Raw genomic sequence first — 23025 nt, 5'->3', positions numbered from 1 at the left:
TTACCACCACCTACTGGCAGCTTTAGTTTCTTATTTTTAATATAATTTAATTAAAAAAAATTCAATATTTCCATATTAATTTTAATTACATCAGAACGACTTGTGAACAGCTTAACTAAAAAAAATATTCTGCTTGTGTTTCATGAATGAGGTCCTTTTTTAATGTCATGATGGTTGGCACACTAAAAATCACTGGATTGAAAAAACAATAATTTGAATAAAGGAATGATGTGAAATACTACCATAATATATAAGTATTTTATGTTTTATTTATTCATTTATTGCATTACAAGAATGTGAATTTGGGGAAAATGTGCTTAAAGTCAGCAATGAAGAAGAAATGTCATTGCCAGAGTGATGGGGATGTTAATGTTTTTGATTACAAGGCCACATGAAATAATAATAATAATAATAATAATAATAATGATGCGCTTGGATAAATCACTTCTAATAACACTGAAATTATTGCATAAAGAATAAGAATCGACCAACTGATTTCATTGCGACTTAATTGTCATGAAATGTCACAATGCAAAAAATAAAATTTGTAAATATTAAAGGTCCCGTTTTTCGTGGTTTTTTGAAGCTTTGATTGTGTTTATAGTGTGCAATATAACACGTGTTCATGTTTCGCGTGTAAAAAAACCACAGTATTTTTCACATAATTTACTTATCTGTATACCGCTGTTTCCACGGTCATAAAAACGGGCTGATGACTTCCTTGTTCTATGAAGTCCCTCCTTCAGAAATACGTAACAAGTTCTGATTGTGCCAGCGGTTCCTGTGTTGTGATTCGACAGCAGTTTAGCGAACCTTGCCCGGAAAGGTCACGCCTCTTACCATAACGTGGAGATGCACGCGCTCAGTGTTATTGTAAACATGTCTTTAATTTTACCCTATCAATTTGAGCCGGAATCAGACCCGGTGATTGGACTGCGGGATGAAAATAACAGCGTTTCGACGACATGGCGACAAACACACTCTACAAACGCAACTCTTGTGTATTCCTGTGGGCGGAGGTTAGTCAAAAAACTGTTTTAGTGACGTCATTAAAGAAGGAAGTAGAGGGATGTAGTCCAAACTGGCCGTTCGATGTAGGCGACTTCTGTTAAATAAAATATCTCGCTTGGCATTGAACTTTGAGCTTTAAAATTTTACAGATTTTATTTATACTCTAACAACAACATTACACACTAACTAAAGTTTGAAACATGGGATCACGAAGAACGGGACCTTTAATATTCCAAAAATGTCATTTGTTTACTTTATGCAAAATGCTAAATTGTTGTCTGTTTATTTTGGTGCGAAACCACGTTTCTCTTGAGATTCACACATTAATTGGAACATTGGCTTGTTGATTTAGTCTTCTGCTGTTTGTCCAGGTTTAAACCCCTTGTTTCTCTGAATGTGACCCTGTTTGACAGACGCAGGCCTCTGGTGGACTTAACACAGTCTGCCCTGGAATGCCATTTCACGAGTGTTTTCTTCGGCCTTTTCTTCGGCCTATTATTTCATTGGCCTGCATTCTTGTGTCCGCCGGTAACAGTCACCTGCTGTGTTCTTGCTGCTCCATCTGAACTCTGTCAAACTTGTTTTCTTGCAGCCCGAGACAATAGGCTGTCTCATCAGCCTTGAAAGACCTGTGGCTGGATGGAAACCAGCTGTCTGAAATACCACCGGTAAAGTATTTCTGAAACGTCCTGTTGATGTCATTCTCAGAAACTGTCGGATCTGTCAGCTGTTAGCTCTTTATCCGAGTTCTTTTGCATTAAATTCCCCAACATGCGCGTGTGTGTGTGTGTGTTTGTGTGCACGTGTGCTTTCTCTGCCTCAGGAACTGGGTAGTATGAGAAGCCTTACGTGTCTGGATGTATCGGAAAACAAGTTAGAGCGCCTCCCAGAGGAGATGGGAAACCTTCTTTCCCTCACTGACCTGCTGGTGTCCCAGAACCTCATAGACATGCTGCCGGAGGGCATAGGTCAGTCTTTAGGCCCTGAGTGTTAGTTTAAGTGTGCTTCTGTGTGACCTTTGTGACCTGCAGTAATAAGATGATAGCGATTGATGGGGTTTGTTTTTAATCAAAGTGACAAATGAAACCAGAAAATGAGTTTTTGTTTTTTTCAGAGCTTATATGAACGGAACAGATGTTTGGACTCGTGTTTAACCTGCTGATCTATATTTGTTCATGCTTGTGTTGTTGTTGTTAGAAGAGCACAACAGTGATCTGTGATGTTTGATTATTTCCAAGCAGTAATCATACTGTAATATATGTTTTCCTTTAGGAAAATTAAGACGGCTTTCAATATTGAAAGCAGATCAAAACCGATTAGTCCAACTGCCGGAGAGCATCGGCAACTGTGAAAGCCTGACAGAACTAGTGCTGACAGAGAACCAGCTGGTGGTGAGTTACGCTCCTGAACCTGCTAACTATCTGCAGTTAACACGGGGAAATCAGAGAAATGAAAACGTCAGCCAGATTAACTCCTATAATATCTAAGTTTATTTTTATTTCAAATTTCAATTATTTAATTTTTAATTATTTTATTTATTTATTTATTTTTACATTTGCTTTATATGTAGGGTCTGTGTACATTCTGGACATTTGATTTTTAGTAGCACTTTATTTTACAGTCCTGTTCTTCATGTACATACCATGTACTTATTATACCCAAACAGTACTACAACACTTATAAAGATTGAGTACGCTGCAATTAAAGTGTGCTAAATCATTGATGGAACTTAAAACAATTACATTTTCTGAATGAAGAGTTTAGTTTTATTTTTGAGTAGCTCAACATTTTTTAGTAAACCTGTATAATTAAATTATTATACTTATATGGAGTCAAATTAATGCCTTAAAGTTTTGGACAAAAATAAAGTTTTGCAAAACACAAAAAAGAATTTAGCAATAAAAAAATGTTTTGCAAACAAAAATAAAGAATTGCAAAGGAAAAATAAAGTATTGAGCGGAAAAAAATAAGTTTTGCAAGCAAAAATAATAAATTGCAAAATAAAATAACGTAGTGCAAAAATAAAAATATAATCAATTACAAAAATCAATGACAGCTGTAATCCTATTTTATCTTTGCCACATATTTTTCATGCTCAAACCTACTAAATCATTTGCAACGCTCATTTTATTCTGCGTTTCAGTCAAGCGTGCGCTCACGATACCGGCTTTCTTTTGCGCTGCACTTTTCTGTGCGGTTCTCTTTATGGCACTGGTTTGACATGGGGGTGTAGTCAAGAAACGGGGGCACGCCCCCGCGAAACACGTCATCGGCAGGAGACGCAGATCGCAACAGAACAGATCAAGCATAGAGACAGAGCGCATTTATTATAATCTGAAAACCATGCCGCACCGGGGGAAAAACAATCCAACCGTCTGGGCTGCCGCCTTGTCTTTTCTGACTCATTACAAAAAACAGAACAATGCCTAAAAGCTGCTGTGTGACAAGGTGTACAGCTGACAAGCTAAAAAAAACCCAGAAATATGTTTTTATAAGCTGTCGACCCCAAAAAACGAATGTTTAAGGACACAAAAGTGGATACAGGCAGTGAGACAGAGCGCAGCGGGTCATATTACTATAAGAAATGCATTGGAGGGGGTCGTAATCGGCGACAACATATGCTAAACAAACCAACAAAAACAAACCATTCATTATTTTTAACAATGTCAAAGAATTATTTCACCTGTCGCCGATTACGTTCCCCTCCAATGCATTTCGAGGGGGCGTGCCCCCGTTTCTTGACTCCACCCCCACGTCAAACCAGTGCCATAAAGAGAACCGCACAGAAAAGTGCAGCGCAAAAGAAAACCGGTATCGTGAGCGCACGCTTGACTGAAACGCAGAATAAAATGAGCGTTGCAAATGATTTAGTAGGTTTTGAGCATGAAAAATATGTGGCAAAGATAAAATAGGATTACAGCTGTCATTGATTTTTGTAATTGATTATATTTTTATTTTTGCACTACTTTATTTTATTTTGCAATTTATTATTTTTGTTTGCAAAAGTTATTTTTTCCTCTCAATACTTTATTTTTCCTTTGCAATTCTTTATTTTTGTTTGCAAAACATTTTTTTATTGCTCAATTCTTTTTTGTGTTTTGCAAAACTTTATTTTTATGCAAAACTTTAAGGCATTAATTTGACTCCATATACTTAAGCTTACTGAGCGATATAAAGTGACGTCAACCATGTCACTTCATTGCCGATGTTACCGACGTAACCGATAGTATCGAAAGAGTCAATTCAACATTAAACTGGGTTGCAGCAGATTTCAAGTTCCCAGCATGCTTTGCGTCACACTCTGTAAGGGAGAATAAATGTAGAACTTGGGTGTTATTTTGTGTGTTTTTGCACAAGATTAATACAGGGAAAGATGTATTATTATTTAATATTCTGTTATTTTGGTATTTAAATGTATTTCTGTGAATATCTTAAATATCTTCAATATTTAAATTAAAGTATAATTACCAAATTTGTGAAGTATAAAATATATATATTTTTTGTTTACTTAAATGTTTTGAGTTATCTGAATTTATGGGGTTTTACATCCACTGCATCAAAATAATTGAAAAATGAAGAACATTACGTATGGTAAACAATAGTTTTAAGTACAGTGCACTTAAACATTAAATAAAACTAAAATTAAAAAAATTCAGCTGGACTTAAAGGTGCTAAAGAGGATCTTTTCGTTGACTGAGAATCCAAAGACTGTTAAGGCCTTTGCACACTGAGTCCGAAATTTTCGCATGCGTTTTTTCGTATTCGCAATCCTAAAAATTCGTCACGCACAGAGACCTTGCGCACTGAGTCCGATGCTTATTAATGAATGCGTTGCGAAAAAATCGCAAAACAATACAAAATGAAGTCTTCAAGCAGTGAGCACGATTAGTTGTCTCCTCTCTTCTTAAAAAGAGAAAAAGAAAGAGGAAATATTGGGTCCATTCAATCCCGAGATTGCATAGAGAGAAAGGAGAATTCACCTCATCAAGGAGCTGCGGGATTATCCGAGCGTTTCAAAGATTACTTCAGGATGTCAGTGGCTCTGTTTGATGCTTTACTACTGGCACAATATGTCTTTATATTCGGTCTCTTTGTATTCCTCACGTTGTTTGTCATTCAGTGCTGCTGTTTTGTGCTGTAGACGACGTGGCTCAACTTGTCAGATGGCATTCTGGATTTTTGCGTTCGCGTACAGTGGCTCTGAATTGTCAAAACGTCTCTCAAAATGCGTTCCACGGATGCGAAAAACGCAGAAAATCGAACCTGATCCGAATATTTTTTTGACGGACGAAAGTTTCGGAGGCAGTGTGCAAACGCGATTGACATAACGTGAGGTCGAATTTATTTTTTAAAGTGCGAAAGTTTCGCATGCGAATTTCGGACTCAGTGTGCAATGACCTTTACTGAGTTTTCGAGAGAACGCCTCCCAAAACTCGTATTGGAACACGAGTGTTTACCACCGGCATTCGCTGTGTCGTGTTAGTGGATTCATTATGTCGGACTCACCGCAGGTAACTCATAATCTGCAGTTGTTACTCCTGTCTCCTGACAAAAACATTGCATGCGGCGCCTGTGGAGTGTGGAAAGTTACTGGAGCGCGCAGCCGTGTTCGTCTCGCACAAGGAACGTCATGGCAGTGATTGACAAGCCAGAGGGCCAATCGCGTAAACGATTGGCTGATGTTTTTAAGGCCCTACCTCGTGCACAGATGATGTATATTAATATTATTCCTTTCAGTGCACCTAATAAATAGTCTTTTATCAGTTAGTAAAGACAGTTTCAAGTAATATTGCAAAAATGTATAAAACAAAACATCCTCTTTAGCACCTTTAATTGTTATTTATAATTATTCTTTACTTAAAAGATTTGAGTTCAGAAGATTTTTTTGAGGTAATCGGTGTCTACAATAATTTTGAGTACTCTGAACTTATCGAGTTTTACAGTGTGGGTAATAACCCTGAATCTAAACCTAAATCTAACCCCTGTAGTTACCTACTTTTCAAGGTATTACCCAATACCTTCTTAGGTAGGTACACTGTAAGTACACATACTGTAAAATAAAGTGCAACCTGATTTTCTATTAAAAAAAAAAAAAAAAAAAAAAAGAAATGAGAAACTTTAACATTAGACGTTAAATTTTGATGTTAAATACACTATTGTTTTATATAGAATTGTTCTATAGTCTATACTGTTTTAATGCAGTTACATCAGAGGTAACTGTAATTATTTTACAGAAAATTAAGAGTAATCCCTTATTTTACTTTTTCAAGGGAAAAGTAATTAAATTATTTAGTAATGCATTAAAGGATTAGTTCACTTCTGAATGAAAATTTCCTGATAATTTACTCACCCCCACATCATCCAAGATGTTCATGTCTTTCTTTCTTCAGTCGAAATAAATGAAGGTTTTTGAGGAAAACATTCCAGGATATTTCTCCATATAGTGGACTTCACTTCAAAGAAGCTGCACTGAAACTGACATTTGGTCCTTCAACCCGTTGAACCCCAGTGAAGTCCACTATATGTGACCCGCTCTGGCGAAATGAGTCGGAAGTCGCAACGTTCTATTTTAAGATATGGGCCGATAATGTGGAAAAACAATGAGTAAACAATAAACAATTTTTTTTTTTTTTTTTTAAGCTAATTTCAAAGAACAGACTTTCAAAAATAATCTCCCAAAGTTTCGTAGTCCAGATAATTGAGTAAAGGTATTTAAATGGCTATTAAATTTGACATGGTTTTACTAAATTCGCTGGAAATTAACTTCTCAACTCCTCTCGCCACTTATGAGCATTTCCCGGTATCCCCTGAAACGTCTCTGCTCTCCAAATATGGTGTTACACGTTGTATAGAACCAATCAAAAAGCTTAGAAATGTAAACACACTGACATAAACGCTGATTTTTATCAATGGGAAGTGCGTTGATCACAAGATATTACTCACGGAATGATTTAACATACTTGGCTATAAACATGACTCTCATCTCTCCGGGATGCAGTGTGTATCCAATGTTCCCGGACCCATCCATGTTCGTTTTCCAATGTGGAATAACACAAAATAGATATCATTTTAAAGCTTAGAATCACATCGTTTTAATGCATCTAACCATTTTGAAAAACTCCTAACGACTGCTGAGAAGCACCTCTAAACCAGAGTTTACCGCCCGTTGGTGCCACCTGGCTGAGGAAAAAATGAACAACATTTTTTTAAGCTATTCTTTATGCTATCACCACGAAATTTGAACCAGATGCAGCTCACATATAGGAGAGCATCACCAAAAAGAGTTTTTTTTAGCGATCTTATTGAATAAATAAAAAAAAGAAAAATTATTTTTTTTAAATTATATATATTTTTTGTCTTTTATCAGCTGTTATATTTTCTTAAAATTTAAAATGATTTCTATCAAATGATACCTACCTTTTGACTCTCCTTGCTAGAGTTTTGGAGTTATGAGTCTTTACTTTTGTGTGTGTCGCTCAGAAAAAAAAAAAAAAACCTCTAAAAAAAGCCTTCAGGTCTTAAAGGGCAAAAAACTTTAAAAGCGATTTTTCTCAGATTTTCAATTGGAAAAAGAGGGCAGATGACCATAATTCAAATGGGTATATCTTTAAAACCATTCAAGGTATGTCTAGGATTTCATTTTAAAGCTTCTTGTCTCATCTTTCCATTGATACCAAAATCTCAATTTTGAAATTTGGGTCACTGTGACTCATTTTGCTGGATCAGGTCACATATGGAGAATAATCCTGGAAAGTTTTCCTCAAAAACCTTCATTTCTTTTCCACTGAAGAAAGAAAGACATGAACATCTTGGATGGGGGTGTGTAAATTATCACAGAATTGTGGTAATTCTGAAGTGAACTGATCCTTTAAACCCAACACTGAATATTCCTCGTCCTCTGTACTGTAACTGCGAGATCACAACTCATTTTCAATGGGAGAGACGCGGCAGGCGTGCCAAGCTTGTTTCACGAGAATACTGCACTTACAGCGCAAGATAATAAAAATCTATTTTTCCCGGCTGCTGCTTGTCAAACAAATCAGAGATTACTGTATTCATAACCAGTACAACGGCATGTGGCTTTTATATGCAAAATATGATAGCTACTTGCGGCTGCTGATTTTACTCATTTTATTCTCAACAGGACATTCTTAAACTCTTAACATAGCTTAATGTTCTTCAGCCATGGAAAAACTCTTTTCCCTCACAGTTCTCTTGTCATAAACACTATCTATTGTTAAGACGGCTTCGAAATCCAAATGGAATGTCAATATTTTTACGTTTAGCACTTAGAAAACCATTATAAAGAAATCACTTAATGCAGGTATAAAAAGACCAAATTCAGCACACACCTTATTAATAAAGCATACTATGTACAGACTAGCCAATAGAGCCCAGAATATGAATGTTTCACGTTATGCGTTTTCCTCCCACAGAAAACTATAGAAAATGCTTAGCGTGGCTTAATGCTTTCAGCCAATGAAAACAAATCGATGATGCAAACTACATGTTAATTTTTTTTTACTACAAGTTTAACCCTTAAATGCATACCTCGGGTCTTTAGTGACCCGGGACGTCATTCACTACCTTCCTCCTCATTCATTTGACATCAACCTTCTTAGTATTCCTCAATCAATTCATTATAAAGAATATAACAAGAAAAAATCATAAAATTATAAAAGAATGCCTATTTTTGCATTCATTTTTTGTAAAAATTGTATAGGGTCGCTAACGACCCGAGGTGTGTATCAGTGTACCTGTATTTTTTCTTCACAACAATAATTGAATCTTAGATGATGAAATTAGTACAATTCACCTTTATTCCACAAGGTGGCAATGTCTGATACACAATGCTGAAGTGACAACTCATTCAGACAGAAAGTGAAATAATAAGAAAAACATAAAATGGCTCAGCAATTTACTGCAGAGCAAGTACTGAACGCAATCAAATATGACTGTAACTGTTACTGGATGAATCTGGTGAAGCTGTTAGCGATTGAAATATTGATTTTGAAGATGTTGAAAATCATATAGTTTTGAGAATACATTTGAGATCGCGAATGGGCTCATATTCGTGACCTCCTACATAAAACTAGCCTATTATTTGCTGAATTTACTGGGAAATGAGCTCTGACGAGGACAGGGATGATGGCATAAAACATATGCTCAAACGGAGCCCTTTCAAGCTCCAAAAGGTAACAAAATATGCTTTATTTTATTCTTCTGTAATGGTTACTCTAATATCAGAGGAGTTTTATATTATCACGACAGGCAGAGATCCTTCCGTGTTAGATATAGATCCGGGTCGATAAAGACCCGAATATGTAAGAATGATTGGCGAAACAGTCATGCATTTAAGGGTTAACACATTGTATTTAAAATTAAAATTATAAATGACATTTATTTTCAAAAATCATAACCGCTGAATGCGACCAATAAGAACGAGGGGCTGACTAAAGTGAGTATTTTGAATGGTGTGAAGATGTTTGATAATGCAGAGTTTAGTTTCAGCCCTGCTCTAACACACCTGAAGCCCAGAAGATGGGTTATTTATGAGTTTCATTAGCGTTAGAGCTAAACTGCAGAAAGGTTGATGTCCAGGAGCAGGATTGAGCACTTCTCCAATAAAACTTCTACTCTTAAGAGGGCAAAATCCTTTAAATAATGAGCCTCCTTATATCACGCCCTATGCTTGCTCACTAGAGTTGTCATGTAGTCTTATTATTGTTGGTTATTGATCATAGGATCATGTAAAGTGATTTGGGAATGTCTGTTTCTTTATCTTTCAGAATTTGCCAAGAAGTATTGGAAAACTAAAGAAACTGTCCAACTTCAACTGTGATAGGAATCGACTAACGTCTTTACCGAAAGAGGTATGCCATCCGAGTCAATAGAGCTCATTCACAAAACACGAGTAGGACATTTAGTGTGTGCAGCAGGCCTAGGTGACACAACTACATTTCCCAGCATTCTCTGTGGCAACACAAGAATGATAAAACCCATAAACTACACACCTAATGTAAATCTTTTCCTATTCTTCATTTCATTGTGCTATAGTGTTAAAAGCTTCAACCTGCTTTTCAAGTCGCATGAATGCTCATCATATCCTCGATTTCCCAACCTAAACAGGGACTTCCTAGGAGGACTTGATGGCATCATATAAGAAACTCTTGTAAAACATCTCACATTTTTTGGGCTTACATTTTCAGGTGTAATTGTCACTTGTCTGTGCCTCTGTCGGTGAAACTGTGTTTACTGTACATGTGCAGTGGCGCCTACAGCAAATTCTCAGTAACTCCTCGAATGTACCTGGAACTAGTTTTTCTTGCTGTTGCCTGTTTACCCATACACTATGTATACACTATATATTCAGAACATGTTTAACAGTATCAAGAATGCAAGTCATTTTTATGTTTTATTGCATACGTTTTGCTAATTACATTGATAAAACGTTTTTAAGTGAGTGAAAAAGAGGTTGTCTTTTCTATTGGCTGAAGGTCATCCTGCAGGTATTTCTGAACTGAAATGCCAAACTACACCTACATTGGAGTTAAAATGTCAGTGTGCTTCTTTTTAATGGCTACCTTCACTGAAGGACTTTGAGTTGTTTGTGACTAGAACAAGTCCTTGATGTTTTTCCCCCAGAACAATCTTGTCCTGATTTTTTTTTTTTTTTTTTTTTTTAAATGTGACTTGAACAAGGCTCTTTTTGTTAGTCATACGTGAAAGACAAGAAACTTTTAAGATTAGATCATGATGTTGTTACAATTACAGCTGTGATATGAAATTAGCTGCAAGTCAGATACAATATCTAGTATCACAAAGGTTCCTTTACATTGAGAAAATGGTATCCATCACCTGTTTGAAATGTATTTGGATTATCTGTGACATCACAATGCTGTAATATTATTATTATTATTAGTTAATAGTTTTGTGGTGGTTTATTATTAAAGAGGCCATGCATTGTTTTTGGGGGTCACTGAATTTGTTTTTGGGGTCTGCTAGAATAGGTTACTTTTATATGTGAAGGTTATTTTCCTCATATTCTCCATTGTTGCAGCTCCTCTCTTCTCAGTCTGTCAGTAACACTCTGTTTAGTTCCTGTCTCTATGAAGCCCCTCCTTCTGAAAAACACAATGTGCTCTGATTGGTCAGCTGGAGCAGTGTGTTGTGTCCAGTGATGGGAATAACGGCGTTATAAATAAACGGTGTTACTAACAGCGTTACTTTTTTCCAGTAACGAGTAATCAAACTAATTACTTTTTCTGCCATAAAGAAACTGCAGAAGTAATGATTATGAATGTAACAAACAGCAAGGAAACATTTTAATTGTTTATTAATAAATGTAATGTTTTCTGAATCAGTGTCGGCTGCAAAGATGAAGTTGACATTACTGACTCTTATCATCTCCATGGACGTGCTTAGATAGAAAATGCATATTTAATTTGGATTACATAATCAGAGAGTAGCTTGTTTCTTTTAGTTTTGAATTATTTCATTTAAAAGTAGATATTTCAAGCTTTCTATAGATATTTTTCTCATGTTTGTGAGGCAAGCAGCCTATAAGCTGAGTTTCGGTTTATTTAGCCTATAAGACGCACTCCAGTTCACGTGCAAGTGATCGCGCCGGCGCTTCCATGTCATGATTATATTGTCTGCTATATTTGCTTCTTATTTATTAAATCCAGGCAATTGGTTGGTGAAACATTAGCCGCGTTCCACTGCTGGGCCAAAGGCGGGCGTGCTAGTGCGTGCCAGGGCCGGTCGCGTTTCGACTGTCACTTCCGGGGCTTGTTCGTGCCTCTTCGGTGCTTCCTCGGTGCCAAAGGCACGGGTTTTTCGGCCCGCCGAAAACCTTGGTCCAAAGCGGGCCAGCTGGGGCTTGAGGTGCGGTCGAGGTGAAAGGCGGAGCTAATCGTAGTCAGGTGATGGTCTACACACTGAAATGGGTTGGGTTGTGTGACGTTTGATCAAGGGAGGTGTGTTTAAGGCCGGTTTTTAGATCAGCGCTGCAGAGCTAGCGGACCGACAGTGGAAACGCAACTTGATTTTGGCCTCGGTGCCTAAGGTCTGTGGCCATAGGCCCAGCCCGGCACGCTGTTAGCCCTGGCTCGCACTGGCCCGACAGTGGAAAAGCGGCTATTGATTAAAATTAAGATACAATATTTACAAAAAGAAATTCACTTTGAAGAAAGGCTTTCTACAAAACAAAACTTAACTCCCTTGGGTCGGCGGTCAACCGGCGTGACCACCACGGTTTTTTTCTTACAGTGTGAAAAACTCAAAATATCCGTCAGCGTTGCACATACAATTAAGACTATACACCATTTTAATCTGTGGAATATCTTCTTTTATTTGTGTACACTCAGAGTAAAAACAAAATGTTGTGCTTTTTGTAAAATAAAGAAAACTAACATGATGCGTGATCTCTCGTCTCCCTCTGAAGGAAGTCCAACTTATGTTCTCAGTTGAACTGTAACTTAGTGAATCATAATCACAAAAAAATGAGACTTCTGTCTAACAAAACGTTGAAATTAGGTTTTAAACATGTAAGTCATTGAAAACTATTCTGTGTTTATGTAACTGTATAAATATCAGAAGTCCTATTCGTCATTTCCGCTAATGCTGCCAACCCACGGATAGCGCTATTCACCCAAAAATGCATTCATCATCTCAATCGTGTATTTATTGTTTGAAAATGTTTATCTGCTTAGCGATCTCTGGCCCTGTTAGTTCCTGGTGAGCACATGGTTGTTGTTCTTTAGATTTGTAGACTAAAGGTGTAAGATGCCCTAGGTGCAACTTTGTTTGAAAACAGTTCAGCACTTATAGTGATGACACAAATGATGATTTTTAGCCTACTCCTCTGTATAGAAAATTGACATAAACATATGAGAATCCTGCAATATTTCGTCAAATGTCAGCTTTTAAGCTAAAAGGCTATATGAAATGCATAGAGTCAGCGGGAACTTGCATCACAGAAATACATTATATTTTAAAGTATATAATAGAATACCATTATTTTAAATTGTAATAATATTTCACAGATTGCTGTTTTTCTGTATGTTTGATATACACCATATGATGATCACAGAGGGTTTTTTCAAGCCTACCTGCTGAAAGGCTCGTGACGTCATTTCAGGTCATTATTATGCGATTCTTTTGTCTTCTCAGGTGAGAATCACCCATTATACATGAGGATTCACGCCTCCACGCATACTGTGTTTCTTGACAAAAAGTGTCTTACAAAATTTAAATCTCTCTATTGTTTTATATGAAGGAGTAGGCAGCATAATTTTTAAATAATTCTGAGCAAAAACTCTGAACAGTATTTATATCATTTTTTACCTCTAAAACGCCACTATGTCCAACTGCGTTCAGCATTCGGTTAGTGAGGTCTGATCACGCTCTGACAACGGAAGTGATGTCTAGCACTCATTGAAGTATATGCGCGAGACATCACTGCCGCTGTCAGAGAGCGATCAGACCTCACGAGTCGAGTGATGAACACAGTTGGACATAGTGGTGTATTAGAGGTAAAAAATGATATAAATACTGTTCGGTTTCTCACACAAACCGATCGTTTCATGTCTTAAGACATCAACGGGTCGTCACGAGCCGCAGGGTTTCATTTGGATTTGTCTGTCGTGTTTTATTTACTCTTATAATCCAAGTTCCCGATGACTTGCATTATACCACTGACAGACGGCAGCGGTTGGAGTTAAAAATCATCATTTGTGTTCTACTGAAGAAACAAAGTCACCTACATCTTGGATGCGCTGGGGGTAAGCAGATAAACATCAAATTTTCATTTTTGGGTGAACTATCCCTTTAATGGCTACCAACACGTATAGTACAGTACAGAGAAATTTCATTTCATGAGCAAGAGCGGAGTCACAGTTAAGACAACAATTAAGACACAAGTATTATTAAGAATAAAAATGTGTTTTCTGCACATACAGAAGAGAGAAACATCTCTGATGCATGTTAAAATAGGTCATTATCAGTTAGTTGTTCAGTTCAGTTTCCTACACACTGAGCAGAATGTAAATGTGTTTGTCACTACCTTCGTTTTTCAGAAGTTAATTCGGTTGTAGAATGCGGTTGTCACTCTTGGAAATTACTGAGCCGTGTGTACAGATCAGGATTAAAGTGTTAGTTCACTCAAAAATTAAAATTCTGTTATCATTTAGCCACCCTCGTGTCGTTCCTTAAGACTTTCGTTCCCCTTCGAAACACAAATGAAGATCTTTTTGATGAAATCTGAGAGCTTTCTGTCCTTCCATTGACAGCTACGCAACTACCACTTTCAAGCCCCAGAAAGACATCATTAAACAAATAAAGCACTCGTGTCGCTTCATAAAATTGAGGCTAAACCACTGGAGTCATTTTAATGATGACTTTATTAGCTTTCCCAGTCAGCAGTCGACCAATCACAACAGACTGAGCCATCTGACCAATCAGAGCAGAGTCGGCTCTCAGAGACGAGGGGTTTAGAGAGTCTGAATCCTTTATTAAGCCTTTTAGACACTGTGAGAAAAGAGCTTATGCTGTAATGTATATTATGAGAAAATTAAACCTTACTTCTAAAACAGAATTAAAAGCATTTAAAATAGTGACCCTGCTGTTTTAATTGGTCTAACGAAAGGTAATTCTCACACTTCCTAACCAGCAAATCCAGTTTCAGGGCCGAATCCAGTTCAGTGAAACCGCACCTCAGGTCAATCAGTGTTATTAGCATACTGGCCCGTTGCAACCTGCCATCACCCGTCACATGACTCCAGTCACATGACTTCGCCTGCTCGTACAAACTGTAGTACTGTGTGTTTTTGTTGTCATGACTACAGCACTCGGGATGGGGTCGCCCAGACAAACACATGGCTCTTTGTGGTACTGTTCTGTCTCTTGTCATCCTCAACGGTCCTCAAGTGTCCTATATTCTCGAGAAACCCTCATCTCTTATTCTGAAAGGGATTTTCTTCCATACTCTCCTGTGTGAGGGGTGAAGACGGGTGCTAGCGGTAGCTGAACGAGATTGGAGGAATGCTATTGTCTTGTTTAAACAATGGCTTTGTATGAAGCTTGTTCTCTGAGACCGTTTGCTCAGCTGTGACCTCTGCCCTCATGCAGTGGACAGCGCAACACACCGGTTCTAGCCAGCAAAATGTCATCTTATCATATTATTATTATTTGATCTTCAAGCTATATCAGATTATTAATCACTATTGTTCTGATTTGAGAAATGTCTTTTTTCATTTCTTTAATTTTGCACTTTCACATAAGTACAAATCAGTAGAAAGTCAGCTCATTACACAAAGTTTTTTTTTTCTTTTTCTGACAAGTTTAGTCTCAATTATGCTTTATAAAGAAGTCCTTAACCCATCAGCAGGACATCTTCTGCGCAAGGAGGAACAGGATGACACCGGCCCTACAAAATTCCAGCAGGCCACTGGTGTGAATGTCTCTGACCAAACAATCAGAAACACTTCATGAGGGCCCGAGCCAGCATGCTCACTGCCTGGCACCGTGGATGTCATGCCACCGAACACTAGAATTGGCAAGTCCGCCACTGCTGCCCTGTGCTTTTCATAAGAGCAGGTTCACCCTGAGCACATTATAGACGTATTGGAGAAGCCGTGATGTTGTGCTGCCTGTCTTACAGCATGACTGGTTTGGTGTTGGGCTATATCAGCATATCCATGGAGGTACGCACAGACCTCTACAGGCTAATCACCCTGTCTGCCATTAGGTATTGAAATCCTTGGACCCATTGTGATTTGAGTCCTGGGTTCCTCCTGGTGAAATGCCCAGTCATGTGGCGAGAGTTGCAGGCAGTTTGGAGGATGAAGGAATTTCATTGAATTCCCCACGCTAATTCCAACAGAACATTGCACTTTCACTGCCTGGTTGCATAAGTACAGTGATGCCCTGGTCCAATCAGAAATACCTAGAAATCCGTCGTCATTAGGAGCTCATTCAGGCACACAACGTGGAGTTTTTTTTTTTCAATGAAATTTTAAAATGGACTCTCGCATCATTCTTTCACTTTGATCCGGGGTGCTTTGAATTCAGTCCTTTTAGGTTGATAATTTTCATTTCCATCAAACATGTGGCAATTATCAGTCCATATAGATATCCAGCATGATATTTTTCCCCATTAGGGGCATTCACACCAAAGGATTCTTTTCATAGTTCCTAGAACTATTGGCTGAAGTACCCGGATTGTGTCGTATTCGCACCGCAGGAACTAGGAACGATTTTAGCACTAGGAACTCCCTTTGAGGAACTAAATTAGCTCCTACTTCAGAGTAGGGTTAAACCAGCACTATAGGAACTGTCAGTAATGTAAGTGTACGTTGATTGGTCAAACGCATGTCAAACACCGCCACCCGGCATTCTTAAAAAGCCGTTTAAACATATTTACCTCCCAAGTCAAGTTAAGTCACCTTTTATTTATATAGCACTTTTTACAATGCAGATTGTGTCAAAGCAGCTTTACAGTGATAACTGGTATATAATTTTGGCTGCACAGCAGCTCTTCAAGAATAGTGTCAATGCAGGCAGATCAAAGCACTGTTGAATAAATGTCAAGAATACTGTTGAATATCAAATGTCAAGTGTCCCCAACTAAGCAAGCCAAAGGCGACAGCGGCAAGGAACCCAAACTCCAACAGGTGACATCAAGTGGCAAATAGGTGTTAAAATGGAGAGGAAAAAAAACCTTTGGAGAAACCAGGCTTAGTTGGAGGGCCAGTTCTCCTCTGGCGAACAGTGCTTTGTTACGATTCAGGTTGCTATCATAAGTCTGATAGGATCGCAACATTCAAAGTATTTATTCCAGAACATGTCCCATGTTCCAAAAATGGGAAACAGCCTGATATATGCAGCGTTGTGTTCTTTTCTCCACTTCGATACTGAAAGTTGTCATGGGAGATTTCGTCTCTTAGCCCCACTTTTTGCTCTTTCAGTCATGTAGATTATGTGTTTACATTCCATTCTCCATTACCACGAAACATACAACAAACAGCTCCGATCATGACATCCTCCTTCCACCGGTTTTTAGCGTTTGTAAATGCCGTGCTTAAAGACGCCGCTGCCGCTTCACAGTTCCTATTCCCAGTGTGAATGCAACCGGGGACATGGCCCAGGAGAGAAATTAGTTTTCAGGGACTATTCTAGAACTATTCAGTGCGAAAGCCCCTATTGAGATCTGATGTGTTTTCAAAGTGTTTCTTAAAGTTTTTTGAGCAATGTAGTTGTCATAATAGTTATGGTTCTTGGTGTGAACAATACTTGTGTCTTCAGTGCCGGAAATGTGATCCAAGGCTCAAAACTTATTTTCTGAAAAATTTCATGGGCCAACAAAGAAAAAAACATTGGCACACTCACTAAAGAAAAAAACCCCACTTAGTCAGCAGGCGAATGTTTGCATCTCTCCATAGGAATCCATTGTTCCTGTTCAAAATCTTTCACCTTTGGGTGTTTTCATTGTCATTTAGCTGCACATTAACACTGCTGGTTGCTTCTAATTTTAACTCTGTTCGTTCACTCTCACTGAAACGGCTTATTCAGGAAAGGTTTACTTGCTTTCGAGTGCAGCTGTGTTCAATTTACTGTGTGTCTGTCTTCTCAGTCATTTTCCTGCAGTTATTCATATACTGGTGGGGCTAATGCTGTGCTCTCTTGTGGCAGGGTAACGTGTTGATTTCAGGAGCATTTAGCACTGGTCACAAGGGTGTTTGCTCATGTTGTTTTCTGATTTGTCTCAGATCGGTGGCTGCTGCAGTCTGAATGTTCTGTGTGTGAGAGAGAACCGCCTGACGCGCATCCCTCCAGAGCTCTCGCAGGCTGCGGAGCTGCACGTGCTCGACGTGTCTGGAAACAGGTTTGTCAGAACAAAGTCATCTCATCAGGGGGTTTGTGTTGGGGCTTGATGTAGACCGTAGGCATCACGCTAATCATCAAACACATCAATGAGTTCCTTTGACACGGACGTGTCTGCATCACTGTGCAGTTATACATTTATATGAGGCTCAGATCTTACTGACTGCAGGGCTCGTTGAAGGGGAAATAAGAGATCCCGGTTCAATACGTCTGTGGGATGCAGTCGATTACGATAGACATTTCCTCCCTCGGTTTGTGAAAACGAGACAAAACTGTACTTATGGTAAAGCATTTACAATGGAAATGCAAAAATACACTCAGTTTAAAGTATAGCCACAGGAGTATATTATGTATGTTAAAGGGATACTTCACCCAAAAATGAAAATTCTATCATTGTTTCCACCCAAAGTTGCAAATGTAACTTGTGCGCAGAATTGGAATATTGCTCAAAACATTGTGAATAAAGCAGCATTCCCATGCTATGTGTTCAAAAAAATTGGGAAATTGGCACAAAATATCAGTAATAAAAATGGAAGTTGCTGCAATTGGGCTCTTTTCTCCTCCAACCTAAATGAGTTGGTCTCAGAGCGTCAGATGAAACACAATAAACGCTGTCATGTGATCTTGCGTCCGGATGCTGGTGTTTGCGAACGCAGTCGTGTGAGACGCTTCTGGAGGGAATTAAACCAAATCATTCTGATGACAGAAACCAGAATTTGAGATGCTGTGATGCCATTGGTCCACTGGTTAGTCCAGTTATCCAATCACAGCCTCTGCTGAGGCAAAGTCACATGTGCACGTCTTCTTATCGGATAAACACATTATCCACCTCAATTGAGCCCTTAAGCTTTTTATGCGCGTTTGTTTAATATATGTGCATCTTGCCATTTCCATTCAGTGTTTTAATGCGATATCCCAAAATGCACATAAAAATAGCTATAACATAGTTATTTACTCACCCTCGTGTCGTTTCAAACCCATAAGCCTTTCATTCATCTTCGAAACATTTTATTTTAAACTGTTTCCTTATTTATTATAGGCCATTTATCATATAAATTCACTCTCTTTCTCTACATTATGAAAACTGGTAAAACAAGAAACTTCTCTCAAAAATGAAAACAGTGATGTTCCTAATAGTAATTCCAAAAATTCCAAATTACATTGTTTTTTCTTTTAAAATAACAGCAAAAATCGTATCTGTGACTGTATCGTCACACAGAGGTTGCGTAAGTGCAATTATTCAGCAACCACAATCGATATAATCGAGATTCATGTTTGGATTTATTACAGTTCATCACCGATTTAGAGATTTAGTTTCAGCAAACAGTGCAAGCGGCTCATGAAGAAACAGACTGACTGAATGCCACTTTCATTTAAAGGGATAGTTCACCCAAAAATGTGTATATGACTATCTTCGTTCATCAGAGATATATTTATATCCTGGCTCTTCCAAGCTTTATAGTGGGAGTGAATGGGGCTCAAGATTTTGAAGTCCAAAAAAGTGCATCCATGCATCATAAAAATAATCCATACGGCTCCAGGGGGTTAATAAAAGCCTTCTGAAACAAAACGATGGGTTTTTGTAAGAAAAACATCCATATTTAATACTTTACAAACCAATCCTCTGAGCTTCCGTGTTCGTCAATGCATCATGCGTCGGGTCAGAGGTCACTTCTGCCAGAACTAGACCATGGATATGGATTACTTTTATGATGGAATCGAAGTGCTTTTTTGGGCTTCAAAATCTCATCCTCCATTCACTCCCATTATTAAGCTTGGAAAAGCAAGGATATTTTTAAATATATCCCTGATTGTGTTCGTCTGAAAGAAGATAGTGATATACCCACCTAGGATGGGTTGAGGGCGAGTAAATCATGGGATAATTTTCATTTTCAGTCTGTAATATTGTCTCTTTTTTTTTTCCTGACAAAAATTTGTTTTTATTTTTTTAACTACATTTTTAGTCTTGTCTTTTTTTGTTAGCAATGTTCCAAGTTGATATAGTCACAGTTATCAGTTAATGACCTGGGTGTCGTCTCTTCATAGTCTCATCTTCGTCATGGAAAAAAAAGGTCATAGTTTGTCATAGTTTTCATTAACGAAATGAACTCTAGAACATAGAAAATGTCGTGCTTTGGGAGTTTGCAGCATTAAAGAAGGCAGAAGTGCTTCTTGTGAATGATATTCTGTGTGTGTCTCTGTGAAGGCTGCTCTACCTGCCCTTGACCCTCACTACACTACGACTCAAAGCGCTCTGGCTGTCAGAGAACCAGTCTCAACCCCTGCTCACCTTCCAGACGGATATGGACCCCGAGTCTGGAGAGAAGGTTCTGACCTGTGTGCTGTTGCCTCAGCAACCCTGCGAGTCGGAAAACAAAGGTAAAGCTCTGATATGTGCATGGCGATGCTTTAAAGATTCTGTAAGCTGATTTTCATGGAATGATGTGCAGAAAATGGCACTTCTACCTGACATATGTGTCTCTGGTGGCTCAAAGGATTTGATTTCGGGACATCAGAAGACTCTCTGCCTGTCATCCGTTCTGGGCTTCGGGGTTTGCCTGCGCTTTTGGCGAGTGGGAGTTTTTGTAGAGAGTGGGTCAAATGTGGCAGAAGTCAGCAAATCTGCTTTCCGCCCCTGTGTGTAGGAAAGGTTTGCATTAAGGATGGTAGATCTCTCTACAGTAGATATAGTGTAATGTTTGCCAACCAAAAAGTTTTTTTTTTCACTTTTACTAAAAGTAGTGGACTTCTGGGAGGGGAGTGATAAATGTATAATATTCCCTTTAAATGTTTCCATTCCGGCCATAAATCAACACTATTACACTTTCGAGGCATGGATAGACGGTTTGCACTTGTATCATGATTCTGCAGAGTTTATCTGCGAGAATAATCTGATGTTTTCGGGTGTAATGTATTGCATTCATCTAGCGCCGATCCTGTGGGATTTATCAGGGGCTCGACACACCCGTGTGATTGCGTCAGACTCTGTGATGAGTTTGTGTATGTTGAGCAGGTCTTGATATCTCTGGCCTCCCTCATGTGCTGCCTTGCCTTCTCCACACTGCAGCGGATTGGACGGCTAAAGAGGCTTATCTTCTCTGAGCTCGGCTCACAGACCCCTCCCACATCCGTATCTTATCCTACTGCCATTGAAGCTTGTCTTTTCTAAAGCCTTTAACCTCTCTTTCATTATGAGGAAACCAGGGCTTAATGTTAAGAATACTGTAGAGTTTTCAGTTTAGTTTCATTTCACTTGTGCTATATACAATACCATTTAAAAGTTTGGGGTAAATATGATTTTTTTTTTTTAAAAAAAAAAGAAAAGAAAAATAAATTAAAGGGGACCTATAATGTCTGGTGTCCCCAGAGACCCCTGGTGATCATTTATTATAGCTTGTCAAATTTGCCCCTATTTGGGTGTGAGCAAAAACACGCCGTTTTTGTGTGTGTCCCTTTAAATGCAAATGAGCTGCTGCTCCCGCCCCCTTTCCAGAAGAGGGCGGAGCTTTAACAGCTCAACAACAACAAAGCTGGAGAATCTCACGCAGCCAAAATGAGGATTGTCAGTAACGGTGTTCAGCCTTACATTGTTCAAACCGGAGTCGACACTGATGGAGAGACTCAGGAAGAAGTTACAACTTTTAGAATGAAACTGGACGTTTCTGAATGGTTAGTGGATAAATTGATGTAGTTGCTGTGGAGTTGATTCAACTCATCCACTAGCATGTGCCGTCATGTTCATCTTTTGTGCAAATCCAGCGTTGAATTGACCCTCGTGTGTGAAGCAGTCCGGCGTAAAATGATGGCATGTCAACAACACTCTACTACAACGGGGGCGGGGTTTATGTAAATGTTGGGGTTTGTGATGTCACTAATCCAGGAAGAAGCTCGTTGTAGTCCCTACCAGCCGTTTGTAGTCCTTAAACAGAGAATTCTGTAAAACAAAATATCTCCCTTTGCATTGAACTTTGAGCGTCGTAACTTTTGCAGATTCCTTCATATAAAAAAAAAAAAAAAAACACACATTCCTCATATTTTGGTTTAATCAAACTTATAGGGTCATTAAAAACAAATAATAAAATATATGTATTTTAATCAAATTTGATGAAATGTATTAATTTTGGTTACACTATTTTAAGGAGTCCTTATTACAGTGTAATTATACATTTAAATAGGGTTTAGGGGTAGTTGCATGTAATTATTCATACTTTATATGTCATTTGTAATTTATAATTACTATAGTAACTACATATAATGTAACAAGGACAGTAAAATAAAGAGTTACCAACTTTTCTCATTCAGTCTAGATCAGTTCAGGTTTGCTCCGCTTTCTAAAATGGAAAAGGTGCCTGTTTCATGGAATGACTTGTGTGTGTGTGTTTGGCCATTAAATATGACATCACTTCCTCTGAGGAGCTGATATGTTTGTATGTGTTGGAGGTCAGGTCACTGTTGGACGGGACAGGTGAAGGGGGTTTGTTTCTCTGTAAGCCTTGACTAAGACTGGATTTGAAACGGTGATCTCCCAGCAGCCTCTCATTGGAATATAAACTCCTCAATGTGCCTTTCTGAAAAATAAATGCAATAAATTGTCCTGCACTATTTTTTCTGAACCACTATTAGAGAATGTGTGTGATCCAAAGACAGAAATATATGTATAAAACAAAACCAAAAACTGATGTTTGTGTTCAGGTTCAGATAACCTGGCGCGCTGTGGTGCTCTGGAGAGTCTCGTGGAGAGTGGCGTACTGGACGACACCTGGGACGACAAAGCCACGAACAGGATGAGCACCATTCGCTTCATGGAGGACGATGATGATGAGGACGACGAAGAGGTGAGGAAGAAAGAAGCTCGGCTTAATGTATTCAATAGATATAGCATGATTAGGTGTTTTGCGAAAGTGATGCATATCAAGTTCTAAAGCTTATTTACAGATAATAGACCTTCATTTTACAAGGATGAAAACAAGACTGTGAGAGATAGACGTTCACACCTATGATAACTATAATGGTAATGATAACTATACAGTTTTAGTAATCATTATAATTCTGAGAGAATAGGGACGTTTACGCAGTAGCTATAATGATACTGACCAAGACACTGAAGAACGATATCATTGAACATTCAAC

General features: G+C 38.4%; 1 protein-coding gene across 1 annotated transcript in view; it reads left to right on the top strand.

Annotated features, from left to right (window-relative positions):
- Nucleotides 1-23025, top strand: part of lrrc1 (leucine rich repeat containing 1) — a 62822-nt gene that overhangs the window by 31815 nt on the left and 7982 nt on the right. Inside the window, 8 exon segments of the mRNA XM_048205917.1 lie at nt 1604-1630; nt 1632-1679; nt 1835-1979; nt 2284-2402; nt 9801-9884; nt 17781-17896; nt 20102-20274; nt 22588-22730. Of these exon segments, the coding sequence (XP_048061874.1) occupies nt 1604-1630; nt 1632-1679; nt 1835-1979; nt 2284-2402; nt 9801-9884; nt 17781-17896; nt 20102-20274; nt 22588-22730 (855 nt within the window).

The sequence above is a fragment of the Megalobrama amblycephala genome, linkage group LG10, assembly GCF_018812025.1.
Source record: "Megalobrama amblycephala isolate DHTTF-2021 linkage group LG10, ASM1881202v1, whole genome shotgun sequence".
In the NCBI taxonomy this organism is placed as follows: Eukaryota; Metazoa; Chordata; class Actinopteri; order Cypriniformes; family Xenocyprididae; genus Megalobrama; species Megalobrama amblycephala.
This window is presented reverse-complemented; position numbering and strand designations above follow the sequence as displayed.